Source organism: Capra hircus, chromosome 18, assembly GCF_001704415.2.
Source record: "Capra hircus breed San Clemente chromosome 18, ASM170441v1, whole genome shotgun sequence".
In the NCBI taxonomy this organism is placed as follows: Eukaryota; Metazoa; Chordata; class Mammalia; order Artiodactyla; family Bovidae; genus Capra; species Capra hircus.
In genome coordinates this window covers 51,304,270-51,322,763 of record NC_030825.1, presented here as the reverse complement: position 1 = coordinate 51,322,763, position 18,494 = coordinate 51,304,270, and the positions used below count along the sequence as shown (strand labels likewise).

At 52.0% G+C, this 18,494-nt stretch overlaps 1 protein-coding gene across 1 annotated transcript; it reads right to left on the bottom strand.

The window, feature by feature from the left end:
* On the bottom strand, positions 1,536–15,380 carry LOC102190811 (cytochrome P450 2S1). Its single transcript, XM_018062450.1, has 9 exons — positions 14,940–15,380; positions 13,533–13,698; positions 11,112–11,261; positions 10,191–10,351; positions 9,881–10,060; positions 7,402–7,543; positions 5,736–5,923; positions 2,929–3,070; positions 1,536–2,835 (listed from the first exon to the last, which is right to left on the bottom strand). The coding sequence occupies exons 1-9, from the start codon at positions 15,111–15,113 to the stop codon at positions 2,654–2,656; spliced, it is 1,485 nt and encodes a 494-aa protein (XP_017917939.1). The 5' UTR covers positions 15,114–15,380; the 3' UTR covers positions 1,536–2,653.

Below are 18,494 nucleotides of genomic sequence, written 5' to 3'. Positions count from 1 at the left end.
GCCATGCCACGCGCCATGTGAGATCTTAGCTCCCTGGCCGGGGATCAAACTGATGCCCCCTACTCTGGGAGCATGTTAAACTGCGTGTCTTTTAGATGCTCAACCCTCAGTGAAGGCATCATTAACTAGAAAGCGGCAAAGTTAAGATGTGACCCAGTCTCGTCTTTCTATTTTGTATCATATCACTGTTCTGTGCTACCTTTGTAGAACTTAAGCCAAAAGATAGTGATGACATCATGGAAAATTAAAAAAAAAAACACCAAACACCTTTAGCCAACAGTCTGTGCACTGCTGAAGCTTTCAGAGGCCTATATCTGCAATCTTTTGTTTGTTTTGGCTGTGCCGAATGGCATGTGGAATCTTAGTATCCTGACCAGGGACTGAACCTGTTCCCTCCACCTCACCCTCAGCAGTGGAAGGGTGGAGTCCTAACCACTGGACTGCCAGGGAAGTCTTTGAAATTTGTTTTAAAATGCCTTAACAAAAAATAAAGAGTTGGATGGGCAGGTGGATAGAAATGTACTGATGAAGCAGGGCAACCAAGGTGGAGAACGTAGGTGGTGTCCCATGGATGTTCCCGAATAATCCCTTCAACTTTGCTGCATTTTTGAAAATTGTCATAACAAAATGTTGCAGGAGAAGGGGGACTTCCCTGGTGGGCCCAGTGGTTGAGAATTTGACTTGCAATACAGGGCACTCGGGTTCGATCCCTGGTCAGGGAAATAAGATCCTATATGCCACGGGGCAACTAAGCCTGCAACGGGGCAACTAGGCTCAACTACTGAGCCTGTGAGCCACAACTACAGAGAAGCCCGCATGCTGCAGTGAAGATCTGGAGGGCCGGAATTAAGACCCAACACAGCCATAAATATATAAATAAACGAATATTTTAAAAGAAAAATATCGTCAGGTCCAACATTTGACTTTATAAAAGAAAATAAGAAAGGGAAAAAAAATGTTGGCGGGGGGAATGTCTGTTCCTATTAGGAATGTGTATTCAATTATTTTCTGAGATTGGCTTTAAAATCATCGCAAGAGAACGACTAATGAAATAAAATCAGCAGAAAGCTGATGGCTTATCGAACGAGGCCGGGTCATGGGCCCACTGCCCTATTCTCTCTACTACCGTATATTTGAAAACTTCCTTACCAGATAGTTGACAAATAAAAAGGTGCTTCTGGCTTCCTTGTGAGGAGAAGAGAGGGAAAGTGTGGCAGGAGAGGCCAGAGTGAAGGTTTGTGTTTCAGCATCTGCTTTCAGTTTGGGAGGGTGCCCAGGGTGCTGGGCGGTCACCTTCAGGCTGTCCCAAACTGAGGTCGCCCCACTGCCCCAAGCCCCCGCCCCCTAGTCCTGCCCCTCCCCCCACAGCCTCACCGGAAGTGAGGCCTAGGACAGCTCCCCTCCCCCCTCCACATCTGCTACTGATGTCAACAGCCAGGGTAGGCGGGGGCCATGTTTTTCAGTTCCCGCCTAGCCTCCAGGGAGGGGTGGACCCCCGTCCCCACCCCTTACTCACAATGATGGACACTGTCACACTCAGAGTAGGCCCAGCCTCGGGGCCAGAAACAAACTTTTATTGCAAAACAGGGACCTTCCAAGTGGCAAGGACGTCAGAACTGGCCTCTTCCCTGACACAGTGAACTGGAATCTGGCTCCTTCCATGGGGTCTAGCTGGGGCTGTGACACAGTCAGGGCGGTGGGTCAGTGCATGTGCTGGTGGGGGCGAGGGGCGAGCCTGAGAGGCTAGGGCTTCCCTGGAGGCTCAGTGGCAAAGAACCTGCCTGCTCATGCAAGAGACGTAAGAGACATGGGTTCAATCCCTGATATAAGCTGGTGTGTGTGTGTGTGTGCGTGCGCGCACGCTACCCTGGCCTGGGGGTCCACGTGTGTCCAACTTTACCTGGTTCCCAGGCTTGTGTGCACAATTGCCCACTGGGGTGTGTCTGTATTTGGGGGCATCTGAGGATCAGGGTACCTGCAAAGGGGATGCCCTTGGCTGAAGGTGGCCCTCGAGGCTGTGTTGTGTCTTAGCAGGGAGATATCCAGCAGTCAGGTGGTGCCACACACACGTGGGCTGGCTGTGTCCTTTGACAGTTGGGGGCCTGTGGATGGCAACAGTCTTATACCTGGATCGCAGTAGGGTCACCAAGGGACATACCTCTCTGAGGACATGTGTGTGGTGATGTGACCCAGCCTGGGGTCTCTGCTCCAGGCTCCCAGAGATGGTGGCACCAGTAAATTTGATGCACTCAGAGGGCATGTGGGCCATAAACACTGTGGCCATCTCCGTGAATTGTAACAGCAGCAGCTGAATGCCCATGTGTGGGCTGGGAGTCCAGGCTGGTTGTGCTGTGTGTTGAGTTGGTGGGTTATCTGGGTATGTGGTTGTGATTTCAGATGGGCTGAATTTCTGTCTTTAGAAAGTAGTGTGGCGCAGTTACCTTATGGTTCTCGTGGGTGTGTCTGGGTGCTGATAACCCTGCGGATGTGGAGGCTAAACACACATGTGTGAATATTCACCTACACAGGTGTGAATGAGGCTGCCCTAGACGCATGGCTCTGGAGACACAGCCATGTCCATGCCCACCGTCGAGGCTGCCACCCTTGCAAGGCTGTCATCCTGTCCACACAGCAGGTGGTGGTGGGATGGAGGTCAGCGGGGCCGGAATCGCAGCTGGAAGGCTCGGGGGATGTTGAAAAGGCCACTGATGGCCGGCTGGAGGTTCAGGGTGCCCGGCGGGCATGGGCCCTCCAGCGAGAAGGCCTGCAGGATGGCGGTGAACAGGAGGAAGAGTTCGGTCCGAGCCAGGCCCTCCCCGAGGCAGACGCGCTTACCTGGAGGGAAGAGAGAGGTGGCACTGGGTCAGCCGCCCTCCCCGCCAGGCACAGGGGGACCGGTGAGTGGGCAGGGGCGGCCCCAGAAGATACCTAAGGAGAAGGGCAGGAATGCCTCGTGCTTCTTGAACTTCCCGTCCGCATCCAGGAATCGGCCTGGGTTGAACTCCTGGGGTTCTTTGAAGACCGCGGGGTCATGCAGGATGGAGCCGAGAAGGGGGAAGACCTCTGTGCCCTGTGGTGGTGGTAGTCACTCAGCCATGTCCGACTCTTTGCGAACCCATAGACTGTAGCCCACCAGGCTCTGCCGTCCATGGCATTCTCCAGGCAAGAATACTGGAGTGGGTTGCCGTTTCCTACTCCAAGGGAATCTTCCTGACCCAGGGATTTCCCGCACTGCAGGCAGATTCTTTACCATCTGAGCCACCAGGGGAGGTCATAACAAAGCTACAAATATCCAGACTCCCCTGGTGGCCCAGTGGCTAAGAATCTGCTTTCCAACTCAGGGAACACTTGGGGAATGAAGATCCTGCATGCCGAGGGGCAACTAGAGAAGTCTATACGCGGTAACGAAGACCCAGCACAGCGCCCCCCAACCCCGCCCTCCCTCCAAAATTCTGGCCCCTAAGCTCTTGGAAAACAGTGGGGACATAAAAAAATATTAAAAACACCCCAAACTACAAATATCCCTCACCCCCAAGGTTTTCAGTTCCTGAGGGCAGAGCACAGCAGTCTGGAGTCTGGGGAAACTGACTCACAAAACATAGCGGCATCATGTTTACTGAGTACTTTTACGGATCAGGCATCTTATTAAGTATTACATATATTACCTCATATAACTATATACACATATTATACTTACAAAGACACACAAACTCACTAAATCTTTTTAACAAGTCTGCAGGTATGTATGAGTGCTCAGGCGTATCTGACTCTTTGCGACCCCATGGACTATAGCCGGCCAGGCTCCTCTGTCCATGGGATTTTCCCGGCAAGAGTACTGGAGTGGGTTGCAGTTTCCTTCTTCATTTAACAAGTCCAGGGAACAGTTACTAATATGATCCCTATTTTAGAGATGGGGGACTTCCCTGGCAGTCCAATGGCTAGGACTCTGTGCTTCAACTGCAGGGGACATGGGTTCCATCCTTGGTCAGGGAACTATTAATAGTTGCAAGTTGCGTAACCAAAAAAAAAAAAGATGGGAAAACAAAGGCTCAGAGATCTTAAGCAACTTGCTTGAGGCAACATCTGGACATGGCTAGGCAGAGCTTATTATTTTTACATTTGTTATTATACCTTGAGGGTATGCTGTGATTAAGCTGTGGCTATCCTAAGCCTCTTAGCTCAGAGTCCAGCTTTCTGCCACTATGGTCTTCTGAAGGTGAAGGATGGGTGGGTGAGGGCTGTCCATGAAGGCATCCCCTTGCTCGGGTTTGGGGAGAGGGGCAGCCCCTTCAGCTGAGATCACAGTCTCCATGTTCCCAAGACTATGGTGGAGGGTGAACGAAGGTCAGGAATCTGAGGAGGGAGTGAGGGACCTCCTTTATTGAAGACACTGGCTACTGGGGCTCTGAATTGGGAAGGTTGAGTGAGCACTGAGGAGATAGTCATACTGTCGCTGTTCAGAAAAGAGATTAAAAAAAAGAGAAAGACAGATAGCAATGGTTAAAGCATAGGCTGTGGGCTTAAATCCTACCCCTATTGCTCGCAGGCTGGGTGAGCTTGGCAAATCTAACCTCTCAAGGCTCAGTTTCCTCATCTGTAAAGTGGGCATGATAAAGCTATAGTGTTGTTCTGAAGGTTAAATAAGGTAATACATGCAAAGCATTTAGAATAATATCTGGCACAGAGCAGGCCCTTCATCACTGATGCCTGTAACTGCTGTTGCCATTATCGTATGGTTATTGTAGCTGCAATGGTCGTTGCTTTACCAATAGTTGCTGCTGTGGGGTACGTAGGAGCCCCACTTCCTGCACAGCTCATTTGGTGTTCTGGGGTTTTTCTTTTTGGCCATGCCACATGGCATGTGGGACCTTACTTCCCCGACCAGGGATTGAGCCTGTGCCCCCTGCATTGGAAGTTTGGGGGTCTTAACCACTGAACCACTGGGGAAGTCTCTCATTTGGTGTTTCACAAGCCTCATTTCACAGATTCCTTACAATTTCAAATTGATAATATTATTGTTTCCGATTTAGTAGAGAAGTAGATGGAGGGTGAAGTGATTAGCTCCAGGTCTCAGCTGGAAAACAGCAGGACTGGATTCTAACTGCTTTGAGTTGGACTCTACAACAAACTCAAGGAGCTGCTTGCCAGAAAGGCACTTGCGGTTTCCAGGGAGATGTCGCCCCCTGGTGGTGCTAGCTGTGAGTTGCTCTCGAATGAAGGGGCAGGAACTGAGTGTGTAGGTGTGGAGGGAAGGAGAGCCTGATAGCCTTTGCAGCCAGGAGGGGAATGGGGAGAGTGGAGGGGAGAGGCCTCCGTTGGCCCTCAATTCTCAACTTGCTTCCCTGCCTGTCACCTTATCTGACTGTCTCAGCCACAACTGGAAGGAGGCAGAATAGTGGGGCACAGAGGAGCCTGGTGGGCTGCAGTTTGTGGGGTCGCAAAGAGTCAGACTCCACTTAGCGGCTCAACAACAAAGAATTAGGATCCGTTGGACACACGGGCAAACAGGCTCAGAGACAGCGTCAAAATGCAAGAGAAAATGTACACAGAAGGAAACAGAGGTGCAGAGACAAGGACAGAAAGAGAGGGAGATGTCCTCCAGAGAGGAGAGAGAGAGAAGAGGAAGACGAAGACGCAGAAAACAGACCAAGATCCAGAAACAAAGACAGCAAGGGACTCGGAGCCAAGGCTCAGGGGAGAGAGAGCCGCTGGATCTGGCTGACCGGAAAACCTACCTGAGGCAGGGTGTACCCCCGGAAGCGGGTGGTCTTGGTGAGGGCGCGGGGTATTCCCATGGGTACCAGTGCCAGCAGCCGCTGCGCCTCGTGCAAAACTGCATCCGTGTAGGGGAGGCGGGCTCGGTCCCCCAGGCTTGGCCCCTGGCCAGCCCCCAGCTCTCTCATCAGCTCCTCCTGCACGCGCTCTGCACGCAAGAAGAGGAGAATTGGAGGTCAAAGGCTGGGCGGGGTCCTTTGATCTCCCCTTGGACATCTCACCTTCTTCTTCTTCTTAAAACATTTATTTATTTATTTAGCTGTGCTGCCCAAATCTTAGTTTCCTGACCAGGGATTGAACCCAAGCCCCTGGCAGTGAAAGTGTGGCATCCTAACCACTGGACCACCAGGGAACTCCCATCTTCTTGATCGGCTATGGTTAGGGGTGAGGCTGGCGGGCAGGAAGGGAGAGTCCTCTGGCCTTCCACAGCCCGGACATCCTGTGTGCTGGGCATCACGTCTCTCTTCTTCCAATTCCCGCAACAATCCTGCGGTGGCGGGGGAGTAGCCATTATGTAGCCCCATTTCCCAGATAAGGACACTGAGGCCTGGTGAACTGAAATTGCAGCTGACTCCATTCCACCAAGGCCACCAGGTCTCAGCTTCCCTGTCATCCCACCCCACTAGCTCAATGGCATTTGATGGAGTGGCCTGCCCCTGAAATGCTGCAGTGCCTTCGGGCACATTCCCAGCCTTCCCTCACCAACACAGCTTCAGGTCTTGCCTGTGCTCTGATAACCCCAGTTTGTTTTTTATCTTTAGTTCTGACCCAGGTTGGATGCCTTCCCCTGGTGGTCCCAGGCTCCTCACACTCAAACTGTCTCCAAATGGGGCTTCCCCAGTGGCTCGGTGGCAAAGAACCCGCCTGCCAATGTAGGAGGCTCAAGTTCGACCCCTGTATTGGGAAGATCCCCTGGAAGAAGAAATGGCAACCTGTTCCAGTATTCTTGCCTGGAAAATTCCATGGACAGAGGAGCCTGGCAGGCTACAGTCTGCAAAGAGTTGGGCACGACTGAGCAATTGAGCATGAACGCACGGCCTCAGTGTCTCCCCTGAAATAGCTCATCATCCCTCTGCCCCCATCTCTGGGTGGCCTCACGGCTCGCCCATCCCCTGGCCAGAGCCCTGGGCCTGTCCCTGGACTCCTCCCTCCCTTGTCATCCTCTACCACCTGCCTACCAGGCCCCCTCTTCCCTCTTCGCAGCCTGGTGCAGCCCTGTTCTCTCCCACCCAGGTCCCTGCCCTGGCTCACCCTGACCTCCTGGCGTCCTCTTTCACACTCTACAACCTACTTCTTCATGACAGACCAAAACATTTTTCTAAAATGTTAATTTGACCTTGTCCTCCCCTGCTCAACAGCGCTCCATGGCTCCCCACTGCTCAGGGTGAGGCGTATAATGTACCACCAAGGCAGCAAGGCCAGAGACATCTCCTGCCTCCTTTCTCATTTCACTGTGCCTCAAGCTGCAGCCGGCAGTCCCCAAACTTCCCGCTCCTCAGACACCCTGGATGTCCGGGCCCATTCTCATCTCCATGCTCTGGCTCAGACTGCCCACTCTCCTGAACATTCTTCTTCTCGAGCCCTCCCTCCTGTTCCCGGGACCCGGCTGGTGGAGAAGGCTCCTACCTTGGACCTGAGGGTATTTCAGCAGGAGCAGCAGGGTGTAGCGGATCGTGGTGCTGACGGTCACTGTCCCGGCGAACAGCAGATACACGACTGTCATCAGCAGGTTCTTGGCGGTGAATTCTGTGTTTGGGTCTTGCTTCTCCTGGGAGAAACCAAGCAGAGGGACTCAGACAACGCAGGCTGCGGACATTAGAGATCCAGCACAGCCACGTTTAGGGTATAGGGTAGCAAGTGAAAAGCTTTGTCAGGGAGTTTAAATAAAATGCATGGGCAAGTCGGGTCTTGACATTACTTCTGTTGGCTTGAAATGGTTTAAAAATGAAAGAGTGGCTGCGATTAAAAAAACGCAAACAGAAAATGACAAGTGTTGATGAGGATGTGGAGAAACTGGAACCCCTATCACCAAAGGGACACATGAAAGGGTGCAGCAGGGACTTCCCTGGTGGCCCGGTGGTTAAGAATCCGACTGCCAACTTAGTAAACATGGGTTTGATCCCTGGTCTGGGAAGATCCCATATGCTGCAGGGCAACGAACTCTGTGCGCCACAACCACTGAGCCCACACTCCTAAAGCCCGTGCTCCACAACAACAGAAGCCACCGCAGTGAGAAGCCCGTGTTCCACAAAGAAAAGTGGCCCCTGCTCACCGCAACTAGAGAAAGCTCAAGCGCAGCAATGAAGGCCCAGTGCAGCCACACACAAAAAGAGCAGGGTGCAGCTATTATGGTAAATGGTATAGAGTGCTGTACCTCCAAAGCTACAAACAGGATTACCATGTGATCCAGCAATTCCACTTCTGGGGATTTATTCAAAAGAGTAGAAAGCAAGAAAAAAAAAATAGAAAGCAGGATCTCGAAGGACATTTGTACACCCATGTTCATCGCAGCATTATCTACACACTAGCCAAAAGGTGGAAGTAATCCAAGTGTTCACTGATGGATGAATGGATAAAGAAAATGTGCTATATTTATACAATTCAGCCTTAATAAGGAGGGAAATCTTGCCACGAGGTAGAGCGATAATGAATCCTGAGGACGTTATGCTAAATGAGATAAGCCACAAAAGGACAAATACTGGTGGCTCAGATGGTAAATCATCCGCCTGCAATGTAGGAGACCTGGGTCCGATCCCTGGTCAGGAAGCTCCCCTGGGGAAGGGAATGGCTACCCACTCCAGTATTTTTGTCTGGAGAACTGCATGGACAGAGGAGCCCTGCAGGCTATAGTCCATGGGGTCACAGAGATCCAGACCCAACTTAGCTACTAACACACAACACATGAGGTGCCTAGAGTAGTCAAATTCATAGAGACATAATGTAGAAGGGGATGGCTGGGGGCTGGAGGTGGGAAGGGGGAGCTGTCTTTTAATGAGTACAGAATTTCAGTTTTGCTGGTTGAAAACAGTTTTGGCGATGGGTGGTGATGATGTAATTAATATCTAACACTACTAAATTGTATATTTCTTTTTTTTTTTTGACCATGCCACAGTTTGTGGGCTCCTAGTTCCCTGACCAGGAATTGAACTCAGTCCCTTGGCAGCAAAAGCGTGGAGTCCCAACAACTGGACCACCAGAGAACTTCCAAATTTTTTACATTTTAATTTTTTACAGAAGTCTGGTTGATTTATGATGTTTCCAGGATACAGCAGAGTTATACAGATGGTATACAGAATGTATAGAGATTCAGTTATACACACATAACTGAATTATACTACATATATTCTTTTTCAAACTCTTCCATTATGGGTTATTACAAGACATTAAATATACTTCCCTGTACTATACAGTAGGTCCTTGTTTATCTATTTTATATACAATAATATCTGTTCATCTCAAATATAATTAAATCTTTTTAATTCAAAAAATGAAAGGAAATGGGAACTCCCTGGCAGTTCAGTGGTTAGGGCTCCATACTTTCACTGCCGAGGGCCTGGGTTCAATTCCTAGTCGGAGAACTAAGATCCCACAAACCGAGTGGCATGGCCAAAAAATAAAAAAGTAGGGCCACAGAGTTAAGAAAAAAATTCCTCTCTCTCCATGAACAGGGTGGCTGCATGTATTCAAAGACTGTGGCCCTGAATATCTCCCTTAATTGCAAAGTGTGTACAATTAAAAACTAGTTATTTCCGCAGGGGTCATCATAATGTGAATTTTCCCATATGCTGGTTATTCTCACTTAATTAATAAAAAGGACTTTCTTAGTGTAATTTGCAATCGCAAGGTTTCGTAAGTAAACCATTGTAATTAATAGGAACTGTGCTGTGTGGGCGGGGGGAAGTGACAGTGAGGGTTGACAGCAGCGGGTCAAGGGGCTTGAGGCCTGGGCAGGGGGCTGAGGTTGGAGGGAGGACAAGATGCAAGGGACTCAGCCTTGCATTCACAGAGGGACGTGCAGAGAGAAAGAGGGAGGCTGACAGAGCGTCCCAGCTACACCACCCGGGTGGGGGCCGGCCAGGAGGCCCCCAACCCCAACCTTACCCACCTTTGCCATCTTCAACAGGAAGGCGTCCACGAGGTCGCGCGCAGGGCCTGCGGCGCCCAGGCTGCCCTCGTGCTGCCCCACCTGCTGGGCGGCGAAGGCGGCCACGGTGCCCAAGTGGCCGAGGAGCTGCGTGTGGGGGCCCGGGAGGCACTGTAGGAACCGGGAGAACATCTCGTAGGTCTGCGGGGAGAATGACAGCTGTTTTCCCGGGGGGCCTGCACCAGGGCAGAGGGGCAGGTGGACAGGGCGCTCTGGGGTTACCTGGAAGACCTTTGGGGAAGGTGGCCGGAGAGGGGTCCCAGCCACTCACCTGGCCCCACGGGGAGCTGAGCCCCACAGCAATGCCGCCAGCCGCCCGGACCACGGCCTGGAACTCCTCACTGTCGTAGGGGAGGCGGAGGTCGAAGACGAGGGAGCAGGTGATGTTGCAGGTGGCCTGGGCCAGCAGCAGGGAGGGGTCAAACGGCTGTCCTGGGGAGGGGGGACAGTGGGGAGGCCGTGGCGGAGACAGGCAGAGCGGAACTGGCTTGGGCAGAGCTGGTCCACAGATGGAAGAGGGGCCCGACACCACCAGAAATAGGCACAGAGGGAGACAGAGACAGCCGACTGAGACAGAGAGAGATAGGGAGGCAGAGCCAGTGAAAGAGAGATGCTGAGAGTCAGAATGGGGAAGAGAGTCAGACATGGGGACTTCCCTGGGGGGCCAGGGGCTAAGAGTCTGCACTCTCACTGCAGGGGGCGAGGGTTCAACCCCTAATCAGAGAACTAGATCCCACGTGCCACTTGGCTTGGCTTGGCCAGGGGGAAAAAGAGAGAGAGGGTTAGAGACAGAGAGACTTACAGGAGAGAATAACAGAAAAATAGAGAAAGGTGGCCCAGTGGTAAAGAATCCACCTTCCAGGGCAGGAGATGAAGGAGATGTGGGTTTGATCCCTGGGTCCGGAAGATCTATTAGAGGAGGCTGTGGCAACCTGCTCCAGTATTCTTGCCTGGAGGATCCCATGGACAGAGAAGTCTGGCGGGCTACAGTCCATGGGGTCGCAAAGAGTCTGACATGACTGAGCAACTGAGCACACACAGAGAAAAAGAAGAGGCAGAAAGAGTGATGTGACAGCTCTCAGGGAGACAGCAGGGCGGACGGAGGCGGAGGAAGACAGAGGTGGAGTAAACAGAGCCCCCAGCCTGGCCCCAAGGGGAGAAGTTCCTGCCATAGTCGGGCGGCCCTGCTGACCTTTTGTCCCCTGGAGAGCCTCCACCAGACATCGGGCTTCCGCCTGGATCAGCTCCTCGCCTTCTCGCTTCCCCATGCCCAGGTCCCGCAGGGCCAGTGTGGTGAACTTCCTCAGCTGCCTCCATCGCTCCCCGTTGGAGAAGAACACCCCTGCAGAGACAGCTAGGCTCAAGGAGGGACCGGCCCTCCCCCGATCCCCAGGACTCCTCCCTTCCTCCCAGGGAGGTGCCCTGTCCTGGGTGCATATGAGCCTAGTCCAGGGAGGAGGACTCGGGAGATGCTCCATCAGTGCCAAACCTTGCATCAGAGGCTGACCTCCTGGGGAGTCATTAACGGGGATTATCCAGACTCGTGTCTGGATAATTCGCCGAGGTGAATGAAGATGTCTTCCTTTCTTCTCTCTATCCACCTTTTTATTCCTCTACTCACCCACCCATCCATTTATCCTTCCTTCCTCTTCCTCTTTCTCCCTCCCTCCCACCCTTCTATCCATCTATCTTAACATTTATGCAGGTCTTCTCAGCTGGACCTAGCGGTAAAGAACCTGTCTGCCAATCCAGGACATAAAAGAGAGGCGGGGTGGGGTTGGGAATATCCCCTGGAGAAGGAAATGGCAATCCACTCCAGTATTCTTTCCTGGAGAATCCCATGGACAGAGGACAGAGGAGCCTGGCGGGCTACAGTCTATAGGGTTCCAAAGAGTCAGACATGACTGAAGCGACTTAGCACGCATGCGCGGGCATTGGGTCCAGGGAGGCAGGAGGGAGGAATTGCACTGTTTTCCTCTTTATCCAAGAGACTTGCTCTGGACACACCCTTCCCTGCTCTGAGCTGTTTCCACTTGTAGAATGCCAGCCCACAGTGGCCTCCTGGACGCCTCCTTCTGGATGTCCCCCGCCCACCCATCCCTCCACTGGGCCCCTCACTGGCCTCAGCATCTCTCCTTGGCTCAGCCACCGAGCATCCCATTCCCTGCCCAGAGTCCTGCGTTCCTCTCCTACCACCTCCCCTCCCCACTCCACGGCCCCAGCCCTGGTCCAGCCCTGGTCCAGCCCTGGTCCAGGCCAAGCCCCTCTCTGGACTCCCACACAGGAACCAGAGGACCTTTCTAACTCTGACTCTGTTCTTTTCCAGGAAAACCCAAAGTCTGGCTTGACTCAGGCTCTGCATGATCAGGCTCCGCAGACGTCTCCAGCTTTGTTCCGCATGCACTCACACTGGCCTTTTCTCACTTCCTCAAAGGTGTCAGCATGTCCCCTCTGCCTCTGCCCCTGCTGTTCCCTCTGTCTGGACCACTTACCTCTTCCTCCTCACTGAACTAACTCCACTCAGCCTGGAGGTCTCAGCTTAAATGTCACCCTCTCTAGGAAGCCTTCCCTGACTCCTTCTATTCTCCCCTCAACTCCCTCTGCTCCTGTGGCCAGTAAAGGTCCCCTCTGTCTTGCTTTCAGGACAGTGCATGCATGATCAGTCATGTTTGACCCTTTGCAACCCCACGGAGCCCTTCAGGCTCCTCTGTCCAGGAAATTATTTTCCAGGCAAGAATACTGGGTTGCCATTTCCTCCGCCAGGGGATTTTTCCAACCGAGGAATCGAACCCGAGTCTCTGGCGGCTCCTGTATTGGCAGGGGGGTTCTTTACCACTAGCGCCACCTGGCTTTGGAAGTCTAGTCTCTCCCTCCATCTCACACAGCTCATCACTTCCACAGTAAAACATGTCATTACATTTGCTACTGCTGTGTTCCCAGTATCCAGCTAGGTGTAATGAAAAGGTGTCAGTCGATGAACGCATGCTTACCTCACCTCCGTGCTTTTGTAGGTGCTGGGCTCTCTGCCTGGAGCACTGTTCCCCTAATCCTATGAGTCTCAGCTCAGACTCTCCCCATCTTTCGGGAAGACCTGCTGGACAGGCTGGGCCAGGCGCCTCCTCCGATTCCATCAGTCCCAGGGCTTCCCGCAGGCCAGCCCTGACCTCTCTGGCCTGTCACTATCAGGCGACAGGTCTGTCTGCTCCTGACCTGTGCGCTCCGGGAGAGCAGGGCTGAGGCTGTTTACTCACTGCTGTGTTCCCTGGAGCACCCAGCACTGGCCTCCTGCTTTCAATCTTAACACAGAGACTTGTTTGTACATTTTGAGAGTTTGCCCACTAATTCCCAGTGTCTCAAATGCTCTCCGTTTTCCTCCCAACCCTGTGGCTTCCCCTGGAGCAGTAATAACTACTACAACCAGATAACTAATGAGTGCTGACTTTGAGCAAACTTCAGTACCATTAGGTAATAGGCACTGTTATCATCCCATTTTACAAATGAGGAATCAGAGGCCCAGAGACCCTGAACCACGCACAGATGACCACAGGCCAATAAATGGTGGCAGGCTCTGAGTGAAGGGACCCAGCAGCCTCCAGCTCCCCTGGTGACTCACCGTGGCTATCGAAGGTCCCATCCAGCGTTGCCACCATCCCCCGCCCGCTGAACTCCTCGGCCTGACCTCCCAGGGCCTCCTGCACAGCCTCATGCCCAACCAGGACCACCACGCGCCGCCAGGGTCCCAGGTACACGGTGAACACCGGTCCATACTTCTTACTCAGCTGGGAGCAGGGAGGAGAAGCGTGAGTGATGTGGGGCAGGCTGCTGCCTCTCAAAGTCTATGTGTCTCCATCGTGACCCCTTGTCTTTGGATGAACCACCTAAGAGGAACCCCTTCTGCTTCTGCCTCACCCCAAACGGAAATAGTCCCTTTGGGAGATTCAGTTCTTGTTTCGTACCAGGCTCCCAGCCTCCCGCCCCCAAAAGCTCTCCTTCCCCAAACTCCATCACCCAACACACTCTCTGGTCCCCATCCCCTTACTCTGCAGAGCCCTAACTTCTGACGCTAGGAAGACCCAAGACCCACCATTACTTCCACAACTCAGACATATAGGGGCAAAAATGGGCACGGATGATAACAGTGGGCTTCCTTAATCCCCGCACCCCCAAAAAACTAACCACTCCTTTGAGTCACTGCTAAATCCTCAAATTCTGGGAGCAGATATCACCAAGCACCAGCACTCTCTCTCTCCAAACAAGACCAATACTGGCCTTGCCGGTATGGAGGACCCCAGAATGGGGAACCTCTGGCCTTTCCTCACTTCCCCCCCCGCCCCGAAAAGGTTGGGGTCACCCCAGCCTTCTTTCTCTCCCCCCCTTTCTCCTTCCCAGGAGCTTCCGGCTCCCTCCTAGCTGAGTTCCATGTATTCCCCTCCCCTCCCCCCCACCCGTCTCCAGCCCGTATCCCCATCAGTCCTGGCAGACAGATTCCTGGAATCCTCCAGCCTCCAGCTCCCCCGCGTGAGGGGCGGGGGGGTGGGGTGGGGTGGAACACCTTCTTTTCACTCTCTGATCCCTCCTCAGGAGACTCACCTGTGTCTCCCCGCTACCTCTCCCAGTGGGACAAGCCACCACGATCTCTTCTGCTTGAGGTCTCTTGTCTCAGCTCCGGTTCCCTGCACCCCGCTGCAACCTTCCTAGGATTCTCCCAGTCTCTCTAACCCGGGACCCCTGCCACTCTGGATCCTGCTTCCGACCCCTCACACCCTCTCCAGGATTCTCTGCCTCTCCTAGCGCCATCCCCACCCTAGCCTCCTTTCTCACCATCACTCCCCAACTATCTCAGCCCGGGACCCTTACTCCCACCCCATCCCAGGGAATCCGTAGCCCCTTCGCCTGCATCCTCTAGGATACTCAAGGGCCTCTCTGCGTGGTCTCCCGGTTTGGGGTCCCCTCGCGTCTCTTGGCTCTGGCACCCCTCTCACCCCCTCTCCTCTAGCCGGGAAGTCACGCGGCCGCTCACCCGTAGGAGCCCCAAGTAGAGCGCCCCCGGCCGGAGTTGCAGGAGGTTGCCCAGCAGCGGCAGAGGCGTGGGCCCCGGGGGCAGGTGGCCTCGGGCCCAGGTCGCAGGCAGCACTAGCGTCACCACCAGGAGGAGAAGCAGCAGCAGCAGCGCCCAGGTGCCTGCCGCCTCCATCTCTGCAGGTCTGCGGCTTCTCAGGTTCTCAGAAGCCCCACGCGGCCCGGCCCGTCGGGGGCGGGTGCTGGGCGGCTCCCTCCCTCCCCGCCGGAATCCGCCCGAGGGAGGCGGGGCCGGAGCCTCTCCCGTTGCGTGCGGGTGGGATTCTCTCCCCGCCGCCGGATTTCTTTCTCCCAGACGACTGCCTCCGCCTGGTGTCGGGGACACACTCCTCAACGGTCCTAGGTCCCCCAGGTTCGAGGGGGCGGGTACTGCTCCCCGCGCCCCAGGTAGGGCGTGGACCCACCGGGAGGAACCTGCAAGCCGGAGACTTTGGCCGCCTTCTGGAGGCCACACCCCAGTGCCTGGCGGCGACCCCGCGCCGCCCTCCCCAGCTCCTGCCTCCTTCCTCACTGTTATCTGAGTGTGTGTGCTCGCGTGCGGGCTTGTGTGGTGGGTCTGAGCCGGTTTTCTCCAGCATCTTACATCTTCACCATGAACTAAGAGGGGGGACGGGACCTTTAACAATATATAAAATACATAATCAACAAGGACCCACTGTATAGCACAGAGAACTATGCTCAGTATCTTTTAATAACCTGTAATGGATGGCATCACCCACTCGATGGACGTGAGTTTGAGTGAACTCCGGGAGTTGGTGATGGACAGGGAGGCCTGGCGCGCGGCAGTTCATGGGGTCGCAAAGAGTCAGACATGACTGAGCGACTGAACTGAACTGAATGGAAAGGAATCTAAAAAAGGAAAAAAAAAATGTATATATATACACACGTACATATATATTTGGGCTTTCCTGGTGGCTCAGACAGTACATAATCTACCTGCAAGGAGAGCTCAGGGAGACCTGGGTTCGATCCCTGGGTCGGGAAGATCCCCTGGAGGAGGGCATGGCAACCCGCTCCAGTATTCTTGCCTGAGAAATCCCATGGACAGAGGAGCCTGACGGCCTACAGTCCACGGGGTCACAAACAGTCAGACACAACTGAGCGACTACACACACAATATACTTATATATATGTTGTTCAGTCGCTAAGTCGGGTCCAACTCTTTGTGACCTCAGGGACTGCAGCACTCCTGGAGTTTGCTCAAACCCATGTCCATTGAGTTGCTGATACTATCTAACCATCTCACCCCCTGCCCCAGCTTCTCTTCCTGCCTTCAATCTTTACCAGCATCACGGTCTTTTCTAATGAATTGGCTCTCTGCATCAGATGGCCAAAGTTTTGGAGCTTCAGCTTCAGCATCAGTCCTTCCAATGAATATTCAGGGTTGGTTTCCTTTAGGATTGACTGGTTCGATCTCCTTGCTGTTCAAGGGACTCGAAGGAGTCTTCTCCAACACCACCGTTTGAAGGCATCAATTCTTCGGCTCTCTGCCTTCTTTACAGTCCAGCTCTCACAACCATACGTGACCACTGGGAAGATCATAGCCTTGACTACATGGACCTTTGCTGGCAGAGTAAAGTCTCTGTTTTTCAACACACTGTCTAGGTTTGTTGTAGCTTTCCTACCAAGAAGCAAGTCACATACACACACATATATATAAAATATGTAACCAACAGGGACCTACTGTATATCACCTGGAACTATACTCAATATCGTGTAATAAACTGCAATGGAGAAGAATCTGAAAAAGAAAATACACATGTGTACCTATATATATATATTATATATTTATATATACATATGTAATGTATATATAAATATGTATGTGTATATATAGACACATGTATATCTACATATATTAATTATATACATATATATGTATGTAAATGGGCATGTGTAACTGAATCCCTGCTGTATACCTGAAATTAACACGACACTGTAAATCAACCGTACTTCAATAAAAATTAATTAGTTAACAAAACAAACAAGAAAAAATAAAGAATCTAGGTTCAGAGAGCCTTAGGCCACACAGCTAACAAAGGGGCTCAACTAGAATTTGAACTCAGGCCAGTCTGAATGATTGACTAAACCATTCATTCACTTCTCAGTATAGCACAGTGGTTAGAACCATGGTGTCTAAAGCCAGACTACTTGAGTTCACAGCCTAATTTCTCTGTGACTCTGTTAACTCATCTGTAAAATGGGGATCTGTTTTAGAATTAAATAGGTAAGTGTGGGAATTCCCTGGTGGTCCAGTGGTGAGGACTCTGGGCTCTCACTCCTAAGGGCCCCCTGTTCAATCCCTATTCGCGGAAATAAAATCTCACAAATAAGAGGCCAAACATAAAAGAATATAAAAAGATAGGTATATGTGTGAGAAAGTGAAAGTGAAGTCGCTCAGTTGTGTCCAACTCTTTTTCACCCCATGGACTGTAGCCTGCAAGGCTCCTCTGTTCATGGGATTTTCCAGGCAAGAATACTGGAGTGGGTTGCCATTTCCTTCTCCAGGGGATCCTCCTAACCCAGGGATGGAACCCGGGTGTCCCGCACTCTTTACCATCTGAGCCACCAGTAATGTGTGTACATAGTTTTAAAACAGGGCCAGGTGCCTATATAACAAACATTAAACAAGTGCTGACTAATTGTTACTGCGGTCTAATTGTAAATAAGACTTTGCCAGCGCAGCTATGAGTAATAGAGAGAACCTTGCCCTCTCAGAGCACCTACGCCTGTGTAAAGAAACTTGCAAATTAAGACAATTTAAGGAATCTCAGAGGCCGGCCAAGGGAAAGGGCTCCTCCAGGCAGAACACAGTTACAGTGTCAGATTCATGATGTACCCCAGCACCTGGGGCAGCACCTGGCATACAGTAGATGCTCAATAAATGTCTGTTGCATTACAGATTGAATGTAGGGGATGAGGATGTTGAGGTTGACAGGGACGTCACAGAAAAGATTTTGTGTTTTATTTCTAATGAAAGGGGAAGCAATGGAAGGGTTTCTAGCAGGAAGTTACTCTGTTTGCTTTGCATTTTCATCTAGCATTTTATTAGGAAAACTTTAAAACATACAGTAGACACCAGTATATTCACCACCTAGCTTCCACTGATAACATTTCAACTGTCTTCCCTTTGTTATGGATCTATTCATCATGTCTCATCAATTCATCTTTTTTAATGCATTTCAAAGACAGTTGCAGACACCAGCATCCTTCACTTCTAAACACATCCGCATGCATATCATAACTAGCATGCATCTAGCATGCTAGAGTTAATATTGGTTTACAGGTCATTCCTTGCCACTTCCCAGGTAAATCTACACCCAATGAAATGCACACATTTCCACACATGAGTACATCCTCCGTGTGACCCCAAAATCCTATGGGGATACAGAGAGTTACCATCATCCCAGAAACCACCAGGCCTCTTCCCATCACCCCTTCAAACATTCATTTTCTCTTTGCATTTTTTTCTTATTTCTTAAAAAAGATTTATGTA